The sequence below is a fragment of the Aedes aegypti genome, chromosome 2 (genome assembly GCF_002204515.2).
Source record: "Aedes aegypti strain LVP_AGWG chromosome 2, AaegL5.0 Primary Assembly, whole genome shotgun sequence".
Lineage (NCBI taxonomy): Eukaryota > Metazoa > Arthropoda > Insecta > Diptera > Culicidae > Aedes > Aedes aegypti.
Genome location: NC_035108.1, coordinates 323960657 through 323980384, shown reverse-complemented (window position 1 = coordinate 323980384; position 19728 = coordinate 323960657). Strand labels below are relative to the sequence as shown.

At 42.2% G+C, this 19728-nt stretch overlaps 1 protein-coding gene across 1 annotated transcript; it reads right to left on the bottom strand.

Moving 5' to 3' along the window:
* Positions 1-14093: 14093 nt before the first annotated feature.
* LOC5577728 (astacin) lies at positions 14094-14600 on the bottom strand. The gene has a single exon (XM_021839604.1). It carries the CDS (start codon positions 14598-14600, stop codon positions 14094-14096), a length of 507 nt encoding a protein of 168 aa, XP_021695296.1.
* Between the last annotated feature and the right edge of the window lie 5128 nt (positions 14601-19728).

Below are 19728 nucleotides of genomic sequence, written 5' to 3'. Positions count from 1 at the left end.
GATCAAGTAAGAATTGAACAGTTTTTAAAACTTCTTCAGAATGGACAAGTCTAGAAAAAACATGTGTGTCATACATTACTAGAAACGGATATTCTTGATTTTCGTGTTTTGCAGTTTAGACAATTGCTCAATTCTTACATCAGCCTTTAGAATCATGGTGATGTTGTACAAGATAAAATAACCATCCTGATTCTGCAGAATATAAGAACTGGACTCGGAAAACATGAGACACAAAAATGATCACCAAAAATTCATTTTGAATCGGATTTCCAAGGAAATAAATAACTATATATTAGTTATGTTTTGGCATAATTTATTTATTGACTTTTCTCCCTCAAGCTGAATGCTCATACATTTTTCTTAACACTGTTCATGAGATCTTGGGCTAGGCTTTGCCCATTTTTCTTACACAATTTCTCCTAGTTTTTCTGCAAAGTTCCATCGATCTTGAATGTTTTTCCGCTTTTCTTCAACTTCCTCCTTATTATCGCCCAAAACTTTTCGATCGGACGAAGTTCTGGTGTATTTTGATTCCTTCAGGGATTTCTACAGGAATGTCTCCATAGATTCCTCCCAGTAATATTCCAGGAATTTAACCAGAAAAATCTATAAGGATTTATCTAAGGATTCCTCCTGCAAAATCTCCATAGTGATTCTTTTACGGATTCTTCTAAGGATTACTCAAGATTCCTTCAGATATTTCTTCAGCATATTACCCAGGTAATTCTACAGAGATCACTTCAGCAATATACCCAGGTAACCCTTCCTTAATTCCTTCAGCAATTTGCTCAGCTAATCCTTCAGAGATTTCTACACGATTTTTTTAAGGGACTTCTTCAGAGATCCCTCCATGAAAATCTCTACAAGGATTTTCAGAGATTTCTCAAGATTATTCCATAAAATATCTACATGGGTTCCTCTAAAATTATACCAAGGATTTCCTCAGAAATTTATCCAAAGAATTCCTCGGCTATCCCTCCAGAGCGTAATGCAAGAATTTCTTCAGGTATTTAACCAGGGCTTCTCCCCGGAATGCCTCTAGGGATTTATCAACAATAAAATCCAAATGGAATCCGTTCATATATTTTTTAAGAGGTTCCACCTGGAAACCCGGAGAATTTTTTGGAGTCTTATAATACAGCTCTGGAGATATTTTGGAGAACACAAAAGGAGAACTATAAAAAATCCATGGAGTAACTTTAAAAGAATTTTCCTGGAGGAAACTCTTAGAGAATCCCTTGAGAAATTTGTGAAGGAATTTCTTTACATCATCAGTAGGGATTTCTGGTGGAATTGCCGATGAATTGTAATCCTTATTTTTCTAAATAAAATCCCTTATGAAAGTGTCTGTGGATATCTCTAATTATTTCTTCATTGAATAATTCTGCTAGAATTCTTAGAACCATAAATTCTTCCAGTTTTTTTGCTTTGGCTTAATCGAGTTCAGTGCGCCTCCGACCTTTGGGGTCTCTCTGAAGGGGCTCCGCTGCTTGTAGGTCGAAGCGCCCGTCTAGCGAATAGCGAGTCGTGAGTTCGATCCCCATCGGAGGATGTGGTTTATTTTCGCAGTTTCAATTTCAATTTGTATATTTGACACGTGTTCTTCGTGTACATGTAGACATCAAAACCTTACAACAGTATAATTCCTTAGGCTGGAATAACCTAGAAATTGACATTTTCAATGTACAATCAAATTTGATAATAAAGACGGTTTTGAATTCCCAATAGTCAAGGATCTTTTCGAGTTGGAAATTCTTTTGACTTCCCAAGGCATAAAGTATCTTCGTACCGCTACACGATATAAACATGCGAAAAATGGTCTATTGGCAAAGGAAGCTCTCAGTTAATAGCTGCGGAGGTGCTCGTAAGAATTGAGCTGAAGCAGATCCCAGTTGGGACGTAGCGCCAGAAGGGAGCGATGTCCAGCACTACTGGAGCCTGTCCGAGTGGATGTAATTTTAAGAATATTGGTCAAATCCAGAATGATATCTGTTGTTTGGAAATCAGCCTAAATAAATCAAAGTCGTAGGCTCGCAAGGCTACATGGAGTCTCTTTGATCTGCTAAACCTTTCGACTGAAGAAAAAACCTTACAAATGTTTCCAGATAGAGTGACGTCAGTCGGTTGAATTAAATTCTTGCGAAATTCGCTTACCTGATTTCGATGAAAAAATTTCAGGTTGGAAGCTGCACGAACAATCACTAATTACTCAAAACCAATGCGTCAAGCAGCGATTTGGAGATTGATTGCCTGCAGGCACTTCCAAAGGGGAGCAAAATCCTTCCACATTTGAGGAATCTTGTAGCAGATACGCTAAATGAATGTGTTTTGGTGAGCTCGTTCCATTCTACGTTTTAACCCTATCACCTAAGGCGCCATAAAAGAGCAATGAAACCACTGAAAACCAACCAACACAAGCATACACACACTCACATGCGTACAAACATACAACTACTTGAGGCGAGTGGTCCCAATATTGATCTCATTTGATGTTTTCGAACTGCACGCGCAAAAGTCGTCAGGTCGGACGCAAACTGTCGAAAAGTATATATTTCTCAGCGAACAAAGCTGCTCCCTCTTGGCTACAGAGTAATCTGAATTGTTTCATCCGGAGCACCCTCAAAGAGAGGGGCAGACAAAATCATTTCATTGTGAAGAGTTTTAGTTAGGTTTAGTGAAATTCATCGTCAGTCGTTGGCTTATGTGTTGTATGTGTGAGTGTGCGTGTGCATCAAAAATTGCGTATAGGAAAATGGCGACGGGGAAGTATGTTTAGACTAGAGTGGCGTAGCAAGGAGGTTGTGTAGAGCAGATACCGAGTTGTAATTCGATGATAATCCATAAGGTGCTTTAGTTTGGAGCTAGGATAACATTCTTGGCGCGCTTGCATGTTTTGTATGTATGTGTATGACCACGTATGTAGTGTGCAGTACTAGAATGTGTAACTAGCCAGGTGTAATAGGTTTAGGTGTGTTACATAAGGAGCTACGTTAGGAGGGTAATTCGGCACGTAAAATGCCAGGAGAAAGTTAGCACGATTTAGTAACGATTAGGAAAGGAATGATTGTTTTAGTAAAACGGATATCTCCCGTTCTGGGAGTCTAAATGAAGAAGTTTAGGTTAGGTGTATCGTACCGGTGTAGGTTTAATTTAGATGAGAAAATTATGTAATTCACACATGAAGGATGTTTTCAATCATACACTTCCCCGAGCACAGTCATTTCGCCCAATCACTTGTGAATGTAAAGTACTAGAACGGAGCGACGGGACATCCAGCAAAGTCATGTTTTTCTTTACTCGGAACAAAATTATTTGAGCCAAAATTAGCAGTTGGAAAACTGTGTCTCAAAATTTTACCTAGTTTTTTTTTCAAAACCAAATTATTAGAATCAACTTAGTGGAACAAGAAAAAGGTGAACTCCATTCGCCAGAGGAAAGAGCATTTTCTCTCGGAGTAAATTGTGTATAAAGCATGTTTGAGGTTATAATACTAATCGCATAATAAGGAATGACCAGTCTATCACTGCCAATTTAAACTGAATTAATTCCTGCATTGCGATGCGATACGGATCCGACGAGTCGGAATTAATTCGAATGATTAAAAAAGAATGTAACGGATTGAACAAACCAGCAAGAAAGTTGACCGAATGAACGAGAGAGAATGGGCAAATGTCACCAATTCTAATTGGAATGGAAGAATGTACAATTGGAATTCGATTAATATGAGTAGCATCTCGTGTGTAAAAAGTTGATTATTAACCCCTTTAATTCTTATCGGTAAAATTATATAATTGGAAACTCTAACCTTAATCGACACTTTCGCTATAGTAAAGAACGTATCGAAAAAAAATTCAATGAAATAAGCGATAAACCGAAGTGGAAAACAGTAATTCGATAATACACGATGCAGATGAAAAACATGTCTTTCAGCGTATCATATAAGGAAAACATTGCAGGATTTTTGCACTTACACAGACACATTACCCATTCAGAGGCAGAAACGCAAGAGACCAGGCTACTTTCATTCACAAAAACCCACAAACACACCCCCACTTGAATCAACGATCCGCAAAACAGCGCCGCCATCTTGAAGTAGTAACACACGTTTGAAAGTGTGTAGTACTAGAACAAAAGCAGACATTTTTATTGTTTTAAGTGTGTTTGCTGTTGTAACGACGTTCATTTTCGGTTGTATATAGAGGAAACAGTTTCAGACGAAGGAAAAAATCAACAAGAAATAAAGAAAAAAACATACCTCAGAGAAAATAAAGAAACGTCTTTGTAAATATGGAACAAAACAGAAGAAATTGAAACATCAAATTACTTAAGAAGGTCGAAACATAAGAGAATAAAATATCGCAAAAAAAAGATACGTTTACAGCATTGAATTGATTAATTTAGTAATCAATCGTGACAGTTTTTAGTGTAGCGTCTAAGAGATACATAAGCAGAGAACGGAAATAATCTTATTTAATTGAATATTATTTATCATCAAAGAAACTATACATTAAACGAAAACACAGATGTCGAATGCATGGAAGGATAACACCATTTTGCACAGGAAAGTCGACATAGAATGTGTATAAATATGCAAGCCCGTTCGTAATTGGTGCGGAATGGAGCAGATCACTTACACATCTATTATCAACGGGTTTGCCCCGCTAAATAGGATGTGTGTAAACGTAACGATCGATCATTGGAATCCATTGCCAATTGGACAGAAGATTTTCTTCGAAAGCAAGCACTTTCACTAAACAAAGGTCATAAAATGGTAAAAACCTTATATTAAGTAATGAATCCACTGCAAGCGAAGCGACCATCGGAAACGATTGTATAAACGGTTTAGTTTCGTGACATGAATCGGCAATACACTATATTGTAGTAAGAATAAATTATGAAAATCATAAAAAGGCAGATTTTTGATTGCTTGATGAAAGAAACTCTCCCGTTTGAATTGTGTACACTGAAGTTTTGTTTTACGTGGTATCGCGTAAAAAACCGCCGTGAAGGAAACGTGAGTCAAATATTTTTGTCCATACGATACAATGTGCTACATTGTGATTCGTATGGTCATGAAACGTTGAAAAATATGAGATCTTTTTTACATCGTGCCACTTGTAGAATAAGCCCATTTGTTGGACTAGCGAGCGGCTAGCTTCTACCAAAGCTGTGGTACCACAAATGAGGAACTGGCTTCGCAGTGTTGGGCAAGATGCGGCAACGCGTTATCGGGTGCAAGATGAAAATAAATTGCCGTCTCTTCAACTACAGCATTATCAACGTACACTGTCCTCACGAAGGACGACCCGACGACGAGAAAGAGACGTTTTACGCGCAGCTGGAACAGATCTATAAGTCAATGACGGATATGAGAGAAGATGTACAGACTGGTGATCGGGCGAAATAGTCTGCACGCCGTATCGAACGACAACAACCAGCAATGCGTCAACTTTGCAGCCTCTTGTGGTATAGTAGTCCGAAGGTACCTTCTTCCCGTGCAAATATATTCATAAGGTCACCTGGAGATCGCCCGATATTCAAACCAGAAACAAAATCGACCACGTTCTAATCGACGGAAAATTCTTAAACTTACACTTATATTGAGCTGTTCGGTAATCCAATCCGCATGGTTATTAAATTAATTAACTCATTACGCGTGGTAAAGATGGACAAATTATGGGTGAAATTATGAAAAAAATCCACGTGCTCGGCTGGGATTTGAACCCAGGACTCTTGTATGCTAGACGAGCGCTTTACCAACTAAGCTACCGAGCCACTTGGTGACCCAATAACTGAGTTGGTTACAAGTTTAGAATTCAAATCCCTACAGACCACGCGGACCCCTTTCATAACCAATATCCATCCATCTCTTGTTCCTACACACGCGGAGCGAGCGAGTGCGATTTATTTAGTGTTGAAACTGTTTGCCTATCGTACCTACATCGCTTCCACAACAACTGTATTGTGGAAGAGTAAAGATGTGGGAAGGCTATCAACGTGTCGTTCTCACTCAAGTGACGACATGACTACTACAGAGAGGCAGTACACTCTAATATAAACTTACACTTATATTGAGCTGTTCGGTAATCCAATCCGCATGGTTATTAAATTAATTAACTCATTACGCGTGGTAAAGATGGACAAATTATGGGTGAAATTATGAAAAAAATCCACGTGCTCGGCTGGGATTTGAACCCAGGACTCTTGTATGCTAGACGAGCGCTTTACCAACTAAGCTACCGAGCCACTTGGTGACCCAATAACTGAGTTGGTTACAAGTTTAGAATTCAAATCCCTACAGACCACGCGGACCCCTTTCATAACCAATATCCATCCATCTCTTGTTCCTACACACGCGGAGCGAGCGAGTGTGATTTATTTAGTGTTGAAACTGTTTGCCTATCGTACCTACATCGCTTCCACAACAACTGTATTGTGGAAGAGTAAAGATGTGGGAAGGCTATCAACGTGTCGTTCTCACTCAAGTGACGACATGACTACTACAGAGAGGCAGTACACTCTAATATAAACTTACACTTATATTGAGCTGTTCGGTAATCCAATCCGCATGGTTATTAAATTAATTAACTCATTACGCGTGGTAAAGATGGACAAATTATGGGTGAAATTATGAAAAAAATCCACGTGCACGGCTCGGGACGATAGGCAAACAGTTTCAACACTAAATAAATCGCACTCGCTCGCTCCGCGTGTGTAGGAACAAGAGATGGATGGATATTGGTTATGAAAGGGGTCCGCGTGGTCTGTAGGGATTTGAATTCTAAACTTGTAACCAACTCAGTTATTGGGTCACCAAGTGGCTCGGTAGCTTAGTTGGTAAAGCGCTCGTCTAGCATACAAGAGTCCTGGGTTCAAATCCCAGCCGAGCACGTGGATTTTTTTCATAATTTCACCCATAATTTGTCCATCTTTACCACGCGTAATGAGTTAATTAATTTAATAACCATGCGGATTGGATTACCGAACAGCTCAATATAAGTGTAAGTTTATATTAGAGTGTACTGCCTCTCTGTAGTAGTCATGTCGTCACTTGAGTGAGAACGACACGTTGATAGCCTTCCCACATCTTTACTCTTCCACAATACAGTTGTTGTGGAAGCGATGTAGGTACGATAGGCAAACAGTTTCAACACTAAATAAATCGCACTCGCTCGCTCCGCGTGTGTAGGAACAAGAGATGGATGGATATTGGTTATGAAAGGGGTCCGCGTGGTCTGTAGGGATTTGAATTCTAAACTTGTAACCAACTCAGTTATTGGGTCACCAAGTGGCTCGGTAGCTTAGTTGGTAAAGCGCTCGTCTAGCATACAAGAGTCCTGGGTTCAAATCCCAGCCGAGCACGTGGATTTTTTTCATAATTTCACCCATAATTTGTCCATCTTTACCACGCGTAATGAGTTAATTAAGGAAAATTCTTGTCTGATACACCAATGTTAGCACATACCGCAGTGCGAATATAAATTTGGAGCACAACCAAGTTGCCGTATGTATGCGCTCAAACATTTTGGATTCAAACGAGCCATAAATGAAAAGTCACAGTGCAGGTAACGCAGCTGAACCTGAACCACTGTGACGCAGCTCAGCAACTGCTGTATCAGTCAGTTGCTGAGTGGGGGACGGACATCGCCATCATATCGGACCCATACCGAGTACCCGCTGGAAACGGCAACGGGGTCGTGGATGGATCCGGAAAAATGGCGGCGATATGGACGACGGGTAAATACCCCATCCAGCAGTTGGTGTCTACTACCTACGAGGGCTTCGCGATCGCCAAGGTAAACGGGGTCCTCTTATGTAGCTGCTATGCGCCTCCGAGTTGGTCGACCGAGCGGTTCACGCAGATGCTGGACTGTATAACGACCGTGCTGACAGGGCGAAGGCCAGTAGTAATAGGGGGTGACTTCAATGCCTGGGCCGTGGATTGGGGAAGCCGTATCACGAACCAGCGAGGTCAAATCCTGCTAGAGGCACTGGCCGTGCTAGATGTCGATCTGGCTAATGTTGGTACCAAAAGTACCTTCAGCCGAAACGGAGTGGAGTCGATTATCGACGATACTTTTTGTAGTCCTGGCCTAACGAGTAGTTCGAACTGGAGGGTGGACAATGCCTACACTTACAGCGACCATCTGGCGGTTCGCTACAGTATCGACTACAACAACAGCAGGCAGCGGGTTGAGGAAGCGGCTAGGTCAAGGCCAAGCCCTCGTAAGTGGAAGACGTCGTACATCAATGACGAAATACTTAGGGAGGCGCTCCGCCGTGAGCGTAACCTACTCGGCCTAAGCGGGGACGAACTGGTAGCGGTGCTTTCGCATGCATGCGATGCGACCATGCCTAGAAAAGTCCACCCTAGAAATGGGAGACCACCGACGTACTGGTGGACTCAAGCTATTGCGAACCTGCGCCGTGCCTGCCTACGGGCCAGGAGACGGATGCAGCGAGCACGTACCGAGCAGGAGCGTGAAGAACGACGGGCGGTGTTCACCGCTGCCAAAGTCGCGCTGAAGTCCAAGATAAGGGCAAGCAAAAAGGCCTGCTTTGAGGGACTCTGTCAGAGTGCCAACGCGAACCCGTGGGGTGATGCCTACAGGATCGTTATGGCGGAGACAAGAGGTTCAATTGCTCCTACGGAGCATTCTCCACAGATGCTGAAGGGGATCATCGAGGGGCTCTTTCCGCGCCACAACCCTAGCCCATGGCCTCCTTTTGTAGGACAGCCGGAGATTGGGGCTGACGATGAGGATAGAGTAACCGATGAGGAACTTGTAGGGATTGCTAAATCCCTAAGCATGGGGAAGGCACCAGGTCCGGACAGAGTTCCAAACCTGGCCCTCAAAGTCGCAATCTTGGAGACTCCCGGTATATTCAGATCTGCTATGCAGATATGCCTGGACGAGGGAGTATTTCCAGATGTGTGGAAGAGGCAGAGCCTGGTACTATTGACAAAGGCGGGGAAACCACCCGGTGACCCGTCGGCGTATAGACCAATATGCTTGATTGACACGGTGGGGAAGGTGCTCGAGAAGATCATCCTCAACAGACTGTTGAGGTACACCGAGGATGTCAATGGTCTCTCAAGCAACCAGTTCGGCTTCCGGAAAGGGAGATCCACCGTAGACGCTATTCTGACGGTTAAGAAAACCGCTTAGATGGCACTCCAGCGTAAGAGGAGGGGTATTCGCTACTGCGCAGTAGTGACTCTGGATGTAAGGAACGCATTTAATAGTGCCAGTTGGGCGGCTATTGCTGATGCGCTCCTGCGTCTGGGGATACCCGAGTACTTGTACAAGATTCTCGGAAGTTACTTCCAGAATCGGGTATTAGTCTATGACACAGAGGTGGGTCGGAAGTGCTTTCACATAACCTCAGGAGTCCCGCAAGGTTCCATCCTGGGTCCGGTGTTATGGAATGTCATGTACGACGAGGTGTTGAGATTCAAATTCCCGGCGGGTGTGCTCATCGTTCGCTTTGCCGACGATACTACGCTGGAGGTCTACGGTGAATCGATCGAAGAAGTGGAATTGACTGCAGCCCACTCGATCGCAATTGTGGAGGAGTGGATGAGCTCCAGGAAACTGGAATTGGCTCACCACAAAACTAAGGCTGTTGTTGTCAACAACCGAAAGTCGGTGCAGCAAGCGCTGATCAGTGTAGGCGACTGCACGATCACCTCGAAGCGCTCCGTCAAACACTTGGGGGTGATGATCGACGATAAGCTTACCTTTGGTAGCCACAGGTCCGTCACACTCGGGCTCAGATTGGGTACCACTTCTAGTACTGCATTTGGTCCCTCGGTAGTACAACAGGTACCCAAGTTTGACAGATCGCAGTACACTTTTCACGGCATTCTAGATTACCTTATGAGCCAAAAAATTTTGGGCAACTGCAAGGGACATGGAGGTCTTTAATTTGTCTTTGGTAGCCACGTTGCTTATGCCTGCAAGAGAACCTCCACAGCTATTGTGGCACTGTCCCGGATGATGTCCAATAGCTCTGCGGTGTACGCCAGTAAGCGTAAGCTTCTGGCCAGTGTCGCCTCGTCCATACTGAGGTATGGTGGCCCGGCTTTAAGTACCGATAGCTACCGTAGCAAGCTAGAGAGTACTTATAGGCTAATGTGCCTGAGGGTTGCGAGCGCGTACCGTACCGTGTCACACGATGCACTCTGCGTCTTCACCGGTATGGTGCCTATTGGTATCCTTATCATGGAAGACATAGAGTGCTTCGAAAGGCGCGGCACAAGAGGCATACGCAGGACTGCCAGACTGGCCTCCATGGTCAAATGGCAGCGTGCGTGGGACAGTTCCACCAAGGGAGAGTGGACTCACAGGTTGATTTCGAGGTTAGATATCTGGGTCAATAGGCGCCATGGGTAACTAACATTCCACCTGACACAGGTCCTTTCGGGCTATGGTTGCTTTAGACAGTATCTACACCGTTTCGGTCATGCGGGTTCTCCCGAATGTCCAGTTTGTGCAGGTTTAGAGGAAACGGCGGAACACGTTTTGTTCGTGTGCCCGCGTTTCTGCACAATGCGTGACCGCATGTTTGCCACATGCGGTCGGGACACGACTCCGGACAATTTGGTCCAGAGGATGTGTTAACACGAGTTTGGCTGGAATGCCGTTTCATCGGCTATCACCCACATCGTCTCGGAACTCCAAAGGAGGTGGCGAGTGGACTCGAGGAGTGGCTAGTGCAGACGCTAAACAACAGGTGGTCCAAGGGTTCGCAGTCGGCTACGTAGGTCATACCGGTGCCCTGCGGTCGATTAAGTGGCCGCGGGGAGAACATCCTGGTAGCGCTGCTGTCGTGGCGCCGGCCTACTGGGTTGGATACGAGCCTCTGGTTGTTCGGGGCAGGTGGAGGCCCCTTCGTCAGCAATCCCAGCTGGTGCTAGCTGATAGGGCCTGAGCCTTCAGTAGGTCAAATTGCGAAGCCCGCAGTATCAGTTCTTGATACCTGCAGTGCAACTGGGCGCGGGCGTAGTGGTCGACCCTGCCCGCTTTCAGCGGACAATGGGAGGTGAGGACCACCTGGGAAGCTGGCCACCTGCGGTGCAGCTGGGCGCGGGCGTAGTGGTCGACCCTGCCCGCCTTCAGCGGACAATGGGAGGTGAGGACCACCTGGGAAGCTGGCAAAGCGCCAGCATGCTACCTTGGTGGACCCCCCTAAGCGTGTCATCGATGTTCGTTGCTGCATGGCTACGCAGCTAACCTGGAGGATGCGATGTGCAATAGTCCCTCTCCGAAGCAATGCCTTCTTGGTGGTCCCGGAGAGACGAAGGGTTTGGCGGCAATGGAAATGGTTTAGTGGGTCGGGGGTGTAGTCCTGTTTACTGCTTGCATGTAGTAAATGGTCCCCAACCCCACACTCCCGGACCTCGGTCCGGAGTCTGTTGAGCTGATTATCCCCCCATTGCTTAGAAGAAAAAAAAAACATTTCGACGGGACTTAGAAGTAGCCCAAGAATACGCGTAGCAATTGGAAGTGGCCCTACCAACAGAAGAGCAGCATGGCGCCGCCACTCTTGAAGATGGGTTGATGCACATGCGATCCGTCATAGGCAGCACCACAGCAGCAGCATTAGTTTCAGTGACTCCGAATCAGAGAAACGACGGCAAATGCGAGCAATTGAAGGATTTGAAGAATGCAGCATGGGCGAGAATGCTGCAACATCGCACGACAGCGAACGAAGCACGGTATAAATAGGCCAGCAATAGAATAGACAAAACTCGGTCTTCCGGAGCTGTTCCGCGCTAAAGACAAACGGAAGTTTTACGAGCAGCTGAACCGCTTACGCAAAGGCTTTGTGCTACCAGCCAACATGTGCAGAGACTGTGACGGAAATCTTCACACAAACGAACGTGAGGTGGTCGAAAGGTGGCGGCAGCATTACGATGAGCACATTAATGGTGATCTGGCCAGTAGCGAAGGTGGCACGGGAATATCTTATATATCACGCGCGGAGGACGAAAAACTTTTGGCTCCAGATCACCAAGAGGTAGAAACGAAGATTGAACGATTTTTGATCGACGGGGGTGAGTTCGAGGTGGTGGACGAACTTGTCTACCTCAGATAGTTGATAACGTCGGAATACAACTGCAGCAGAGAAATTCGAAGACTCATCGTTGCCGGAAGTCGTCCTTGCGGTCTGGTAAACTTCACTTCCGTACTAATGTACAAGACGCTGATAAGACCGGTAGTCCTCTACGGGCATGAGTGGACAATGCTCGAGGAGGACCTGCAAGCGATAGGAGTTTTTGAACGACGTGTGCTTAGGAAGATGTTTGGCGGAGTATGTGAGAACGGCGTATGGAGGAGAAGAATGAACCACGAGCTTGCGCAGCTCTACGGTGAACCCAGTATTCAGAAAGTCGCCAAAGCTGGAAGGGTAAGATGGGCGGGACACGTTGTGAGAATGCCGGATAATAATCGCGCAAAAATGGTGTTCACCTCAAATCCGGCCGGTACAAGACGAAGGGGAGCGCAACGAGTTAGGTGGATTGACCAAGTGGAGTAGGATCTTAGAAGTGTGTGGCTAACTGGAGGTTAGCAGCCATGGATCGAGCTAATTGGCGTAACATTGTGGCGCAGGTCATGTCTTGAAGGATGTAGAGTAGTGTGGGACAAAATTTAAATTCTCGCTCCAGTCCACTTTTTGGATTGCATTTAGGTCCCATAACAACTGTGCCAAATTTCACTAATTTGCTAAAACTATATTTTACGCCAGCCGTTCAAAGTTTGTATGTGATTTACTATGGGAAAGCTTACTTTTACAAAGAAAAATCGCCAGAGGTCGCCTATTGACCTCTATAAAAATTCTGAACATAGACCTCGATAGGTATTTTTACGATGAAGAATATTGCCGATGATGGTCTTTCGTGTTAACTGTTCAACATTGCGTTAGAGGGTGTGATAAGAAGAGCGGGGATAGACACAAGTGGCAAGATCTTGAGAAAGTCCGTGAGGCTTTTGGTTTTGCCGACGATATTGATATTGTAGCACGCAACTTTGAGACGATGGCGGATATCTACATCCGTCAAGGGCTGAAACTACGCGAATCGGACTGAAGATCAGTGTGTCGAAGATGAGGTACATGGTAGCGAGGTGCTCAAGAGAGGACACTTCGAGCTCATATTGACGGTGATGAAATCGAGGTGGTTGAAGAATTCGTGTACTTAGGCTGACAACGACATCAGCAGAGAAATCCAAAGACACATTGTTGTTGGAAATCGTGCCTATTCATGGACTCCACAGAACTCTTCGATCGAGCAAGGTTCGCCGTCGCACGAAGTTAACCATCTACGCTGATTAGACCGCTACTCCTCTATGGGCACGAAACATGGACCCTACGTGCAGAGAATGAACGCGCCGTAGGTATTTTCGAACGAAAGATATTGCGGACTATCTACAGCGGAATGCAGATAGAAGACGGAACGTAGAGAAGGCGGATGGTGCTGGGAGAATCAACCATTTTCCATCTCACAAAATTTAGGACGTTGCGGTGGGTCGAGCATGTCACTAGAATGTCGGATAACAACACCCCACAAATTTACCTCTGTATAGGAAATTTGACGTGTCCCGGGGAACCCGAACATAACCATTTGTAGGATCAATCAAATACATAAAACATGGTCATCCAATTCAATCGTTTCTGAAAAGGTTAAAACTGATGCGTTATTTAAATTCTTTGGCCACTTGACAGCCACTACTCCTATAATGGCCCATACGGGTTAATTTGCACCTCGCTAATCTGAACATTGGACGATCAAAAATTGTTCAAACGTCATTCGGCTAATGAAACGGAGTAAAGCGAAATGGAATGCCGTGAAACGAAATGCAGAACAACAACAACAGCCAAGGGGATAACCTGAAACATGGTGACTAAAAGTTTAAATTTAAAGTGAATCCCAATGGTTTGTATGTTGTATCGTTCTAATTGGCGATGGTCTTAGTTTAGTCTCATCACTTTATTGTACAGCTGAGAAAGTCTTTAAATCTATAATATTCAGATAGAACAGCTTTTATACCAAATGATTCATACCTTTGCGGAACCCATCATTGGTTAGATTATCCCAAGGGACAGTACATCGCCCGCACCAACTGGACATCGGTGCTCGTCAATCCATAATTATTCCCGAAATCGGTGAACCACAACTTCTTCGGGGACATCACTGGAGTGACCGAGCTAGCTGCCCCGGCATACCGCGAATAATGCATCACCGAGTTGAAGTTGTAACGCGTGGAATAGGTGGACACATACTGAGGCGGTGTGATTCCGAAGTTAGAGTCAAAGAAGTCATCGGTCTGATACTGCGGCAGTAAGGCCGAACGGTTGATGCTGATGAAGCTGTCACGATCGGTTCGCGTGAACTCGTGAAATGCTCCAAGTGAGTGCATAAGCTCATGCACCGGTGTACCCGTGAAAGTCGTACATCCTGGCGATTGCAGATTTATCTGATGGTAGTTGTTGTCTGCGTAGAATCCAACGTTCGAGTGACACCCAGTTTGGTTGTTCCAGATGGATACAAAGTACGTCTCATTGGATCGAGGAACAAATCGAACGCAGGTCAGCATCGTGTATTGATCAATCGCGCTTTGGATGGTTTGTAAATCCGTTGTAGCTGTAATTCTCAAAATAAATATAAAATATGCTGAACAGATTATTACATGAATAATTACAAAAATTTGATGCCATTATTTTATAAGGCACAACTCCTTTGGGCCATCTCATCTCCTTGAATATGAGCCCAGAACGCCCGGGATTCAAGATAATGTCCCCCTGGTAATAGTGTCCCAGTCCATGTTCCATCGGGTAAACTTGGCCACGTTCATGATTGTTGCCGGATTGAAAAGCCTGCTTGAGCTTTTTTCCTTTATTGAAATATTTCGACTTCAAAAGTATCTATTCCACCGTTAAGCGATAAATCATTCTTACCAACTGCATGCTGGGGACGATAAATGCAGCAAACGAACTGCACCGCCAACAGACAATAGAGCAACGCAATTGCTTTTGAACACTGCATTATAGAAGTTGGGAATGTTGCACTTGGGTTACTATTTTGCCTTATATACATTAGCAAAGTGGGACAGCAATGGAAAGCAAAATTCGGTGGTTATAAATTTTCATTGCTTATCGTGTTCTGGACGGCTGACATTAATCAGTCTACAGTCAAAGGTATTTAAAACTGGCTGGATAGCTAACAACACAATATGGGTTAGTTTGTGCAAATGATCAAATGGACTTAAATCATTATAATTCAGCGACATGTCTAAGGGAAGACATTAAACTTCGTTTATCCCAAATTACTGTCTACTTGGGTAACATTTATCAGTTCTTTTTCTTATTCTTTTGCAATGCGAACGTTAAATGTTATTTATTTATTTTAACAAGCACTGTCCTCAATATTTACGAATTAGTGGTATTTTCTTAGCTCAAAGCCATTTACATGTTTTAAAAGTATTTGAATTGAATTATTGTGTGATTTGGAATTATATTGCAGCCATTCCATGAAAAACCGATCTAGTAGGTCACCGAATTCCGTGGAAATTGGCTATTTTGTTCCTAATCCGGATACACGTGTTTTTGGATATGTTTTATTAGGGTGACCATTTCCAAAATAGGGTGACCGAAAAAATCGCAATTTTACAAAAAATTTATTTTTAAAAATACAGTGCGATTCCGTTTTTGGCACCCCCCGATTTTGGCAACAAAATGGATCCGTTTTTGGCAACATTTTTGAACACCATACAAATTTGTAATTTTTTGTGAATATTATCGTTTCTGTTGCTTTATTTATCTGAATGGCAGGTAAAATACGAACCGATTACATACTAGAGCTCTGTTTTCGTCGATTATATTTGGAGGAATAAATATCATTAACTACTAAAAGCTAGGATACGGGTCTCAATATAATTAAAATATTCCTTGCGAGCTGGGACTATTAATTTCCTAACTGAACCCTGGAAAATCCTTAGGGAGTTCTTAGTTCATAAGGGACTTCTCAGAAATTTTAACGGATTCTTGAGAATGTCCGCAGATTCCTAGCGAACACTGAGGGTTTCTTGAGGGATCCTGAGAATATATAATTGGTTATTGAGGATTAAGTCCGAAATTTTGTGATTCCTAATAAGCTCTTGAGTTTTCTATGGCATCCTGGTAATTCCTAGCTGGATAATGTGGATTTGTAGTGGTATTTTGAAAATTTCTGGCAAAATCTTGTAGATTTTGGAAAGGTTTCCAGAGAAATTTGAGGAGTGCTAGTGGTAGCCTAAGAATAATGATTTTTTTTTTAAAATTTATTGAAGACTTGTGAATTTTCGGAAATATCGCAGCAATATTCCTAACAAAATGCTTCAGAGCCCTAGCGTTTTCTTGTAGATTACTTTTTTTGATTAGTTGTTTATGTTTGCCCTTTTGATTGCAGTCATTCATTAATTATGAAATGCTTTACTTTATCAGAAACATAAATTAAAGGAGGTGTTCAGGACGGCACCCAGTCGTCCGAATTATTAGCTGCGGGGCGAGCGCCAGCAACGGCTGAGTGACCGGCCGTTTAACGAGCGAAACTGACTATGCACACCACACATATCACACTCACTATCATTTGAGACAGCACAGCAATCATACACGCTAGTTGGACGAAAATACGTACGAAAAGTAAATTACCTATTCATTGTTAGTTTGTTGGACAGGTCAGGAGTCAGAATACGAAAAAGGACTGAAAATGTAAGGCAAACAGTCATGCAAATATTTACACTAACCAACTTACGCTACTTACAACTAATCATGCAACATTAACTTAAAATTAGTGAACTAAACTTACCAAATGTGAACTTAAATCTAATGGATTAAAATGAAATTTCAGCTAAAAGCGAACTCTACCACAAAGCCGAGTTTTGCTAAACGGATGGTCCGAAATCCCATTACCTGTGCAAACAGGAGGGTTTTCTAAACTTACCGAATATTGTAAAATTTTACGCTAAAGCCTTAAAGTTAAACTGATTTTCAATATTCATTAAATAAAAAAACTCATGCCGTTTTGCAATACTCAGCGCATTTGTTTTGTAAATACGTCTTTGTATGAAAACAGTATTAAATTTTGTTTTTTTCGTATTCTTACACAGTTTTAGGAAAATGCTCAGTTCTTATATAAAGGTCACTTTTGCGATTATTGATTTTACATGGTCCACTCATACAAATAGTGTACATAAAGCTTCTGAAAATCCTTGAGACATTGAGGCGTGAAAAGTAAGAATGTAGAACGTTTGTCACAATTAACATCACGGCGCTATAGATTCAGAGCATAGTACAATATTACGGAAAACTGCTTCGAAGTGAACCGTTCTGAAGTCTTGATGCCATATGATTCTACAAGGATGATGTAATAACATTTTAATGATGTTTTCAAAACCAATAGTTGAAAAATAAAATTTAAAATAAGGGTTCCGATTTTGGCACGGTTCCGTTTTTGGCAACTGAAAATTTCGACTTTGTTGCCAATAACGGAATCCCACTGTATATAACTTTTGAACCACTTGACCGTTTTCAAATTTCTTGGACGAAAAAAAAGCTTAATATTTTGAATTTTCATAAAAAAATATGAGATTATACAAAAATTAGTTTTTTACATAAAAAACATCAATAATTTCCGTTTTTTCGTGTTTTGAAGGCCTCGGGATTAAAGGGGCTATTGCTGTTCTCATTTTTCTTGAATGTTCAGTAAATTTTACGTTTACTGTCAAATTTTCAGCGATGTATGTTTTAGATAGATAATTAATTTTTTTTTTTTAAATGAATTTTATTAAATTTTGTTCGAAAAATACCTATTTATATTTCGAGAACTATAGATTTATGTTGAATTTAATGTCGAAACAAAAGAGTCAATCATTATATATTATGGATCCAGCAAAAATAAAGACTATTTTTTTTCAAATTTATTTTTCCTCAATCTCCAAGCGTCGCGACTAATATTTGAATCAGTGGCATGGGAAGTGGGTAGGACCAAGGATGGGAAAAAAATCGCCTCTAGCGACTAAAAACATAGTATTTGAATGGTCTAAGAGGGCCGTTGCTCTTGCAGCAGCATGATTTGAACAGCTCATCACGCGCGCATAGTAAGGACAAATGGAACATCCGATGCACTGTTTGTCGCAGAACAAACGGTTCTCCGACATTACCCGGAAAACCATTACCCGGAATGCAATTTACCGGAAGACCATTACCCGGAAAACCATTTACCGGAATGAACCATTTACCGGAAAACCATTACCCGGAAGGACCATTTACCGGAAAATTATATCTCCATTTTTCGACTTGTTTCATTACCGTCCTTGTAACCGTTTAACAGTCATTCAGGTCAGTATGTTAACATAAAAATATTTAAAATGACTACCAACGATTAGGTTCTTATTTCAAAACACATAAGCACCAGAGAGGAGTCTAAGATATCTTCATACTTGATCATGTCAATATGCACCATCTTCATATATTTGCATTTCGTAAATGATTCACCCTTCTTTCAAAAATAAGCTGTTCTTTCAACTTATATTTTCAGCTTGTCTTGGCTGAACTGGCTTAATTTGGCTACAACTATATTACTTTACGTTCAATATTCCACCGTCGATTCTCCAAGTGTCTAAATGTTAATAAATAAGCAATGATTAGAAATTTTAATACTTTTAGCCGAGTGTCAATACGCCGAATGTCGTTTCAGCAAACGACAATCAACCGATTATAATCCCCCGTATATCCCTTTTTCTAGAATGACCTATTTTGGGTCATCTGTTATTCACCCTTCTTTATTTGGTTGGCGTTCTTTCGAGTTCCACCGATCACGACATTTTTTGCAAAATGTGTTTAGTCGAAAATGACCAAATATCTTATTATTTTGATTGCTTATTGTTCTTTCTTGTTTATTACACTGATATTGAATTCGGGGTACAGACATTCAGAGTTATGACATTCGGAGAAAAATAGCACAATCAATCAGAATCAGCGGAAAAGTAGATCTATTGAGGTTCCAAAGATGGACGTTACAATGGCGAATAGTGTCTCTACTTTAAATCACCAAGGCACTCCTAGTTTTTGTCTTGATTTTTTTTAACTTTCCCCAAACCATAAAGCTGACATGAGAATTCAACTGTTGTATGTTGTTTCCCTCGCAAGATAAGTATTTTTTATATTTTGATACAATATTGAAATTGGATTTTGATCTGTTTTAACGTAAGAAAATAAGAAAACCATCAAAACGCCAAACATTTTTAAATGCTGGGATGTTCCATTTACTAAAATGCAACCTATCTAACTTGTTAGGCTTTTTTTGATTTCGATTTATAGTGATGGTACCTTCCAAATGGTCTCAGACATAAAAGAAAATTAAAAATTCTTTTCATTCTTTCTGTCCTTGCCTGTAATGTTTAGTTTTATAGCCTAAATTTGAAGACATAGTTTCCCGATCTATATCAGGCGATTCTTTTCTAATTAGGTCGCCAACAAAATTACATGGTCAATCAAATTTTGGTATCGTGATATTCGTTAATAGTTTAAAGCTTACGTTGCGGCAAAGTGAAGTTATTTAGAAAGATCAAGCTGAGGTTGGTAGAATTGAATACCGCCGGTTCAAAACTATTTCTGGTTGACATATTTGACAACGTTTCAGAGCTAGAGTACTAACATACTTGTCAAACTATGAACGAATGCAAA

Coding starts and splice junctions, on each gene's coding strand:
- LOC5577728 (XM_021839604.1), bottom strand. CDS start 14,600: ATGCTGACCTGCGTTCGATTTGTTCCTCGATCCAATGAGACGTACTTT.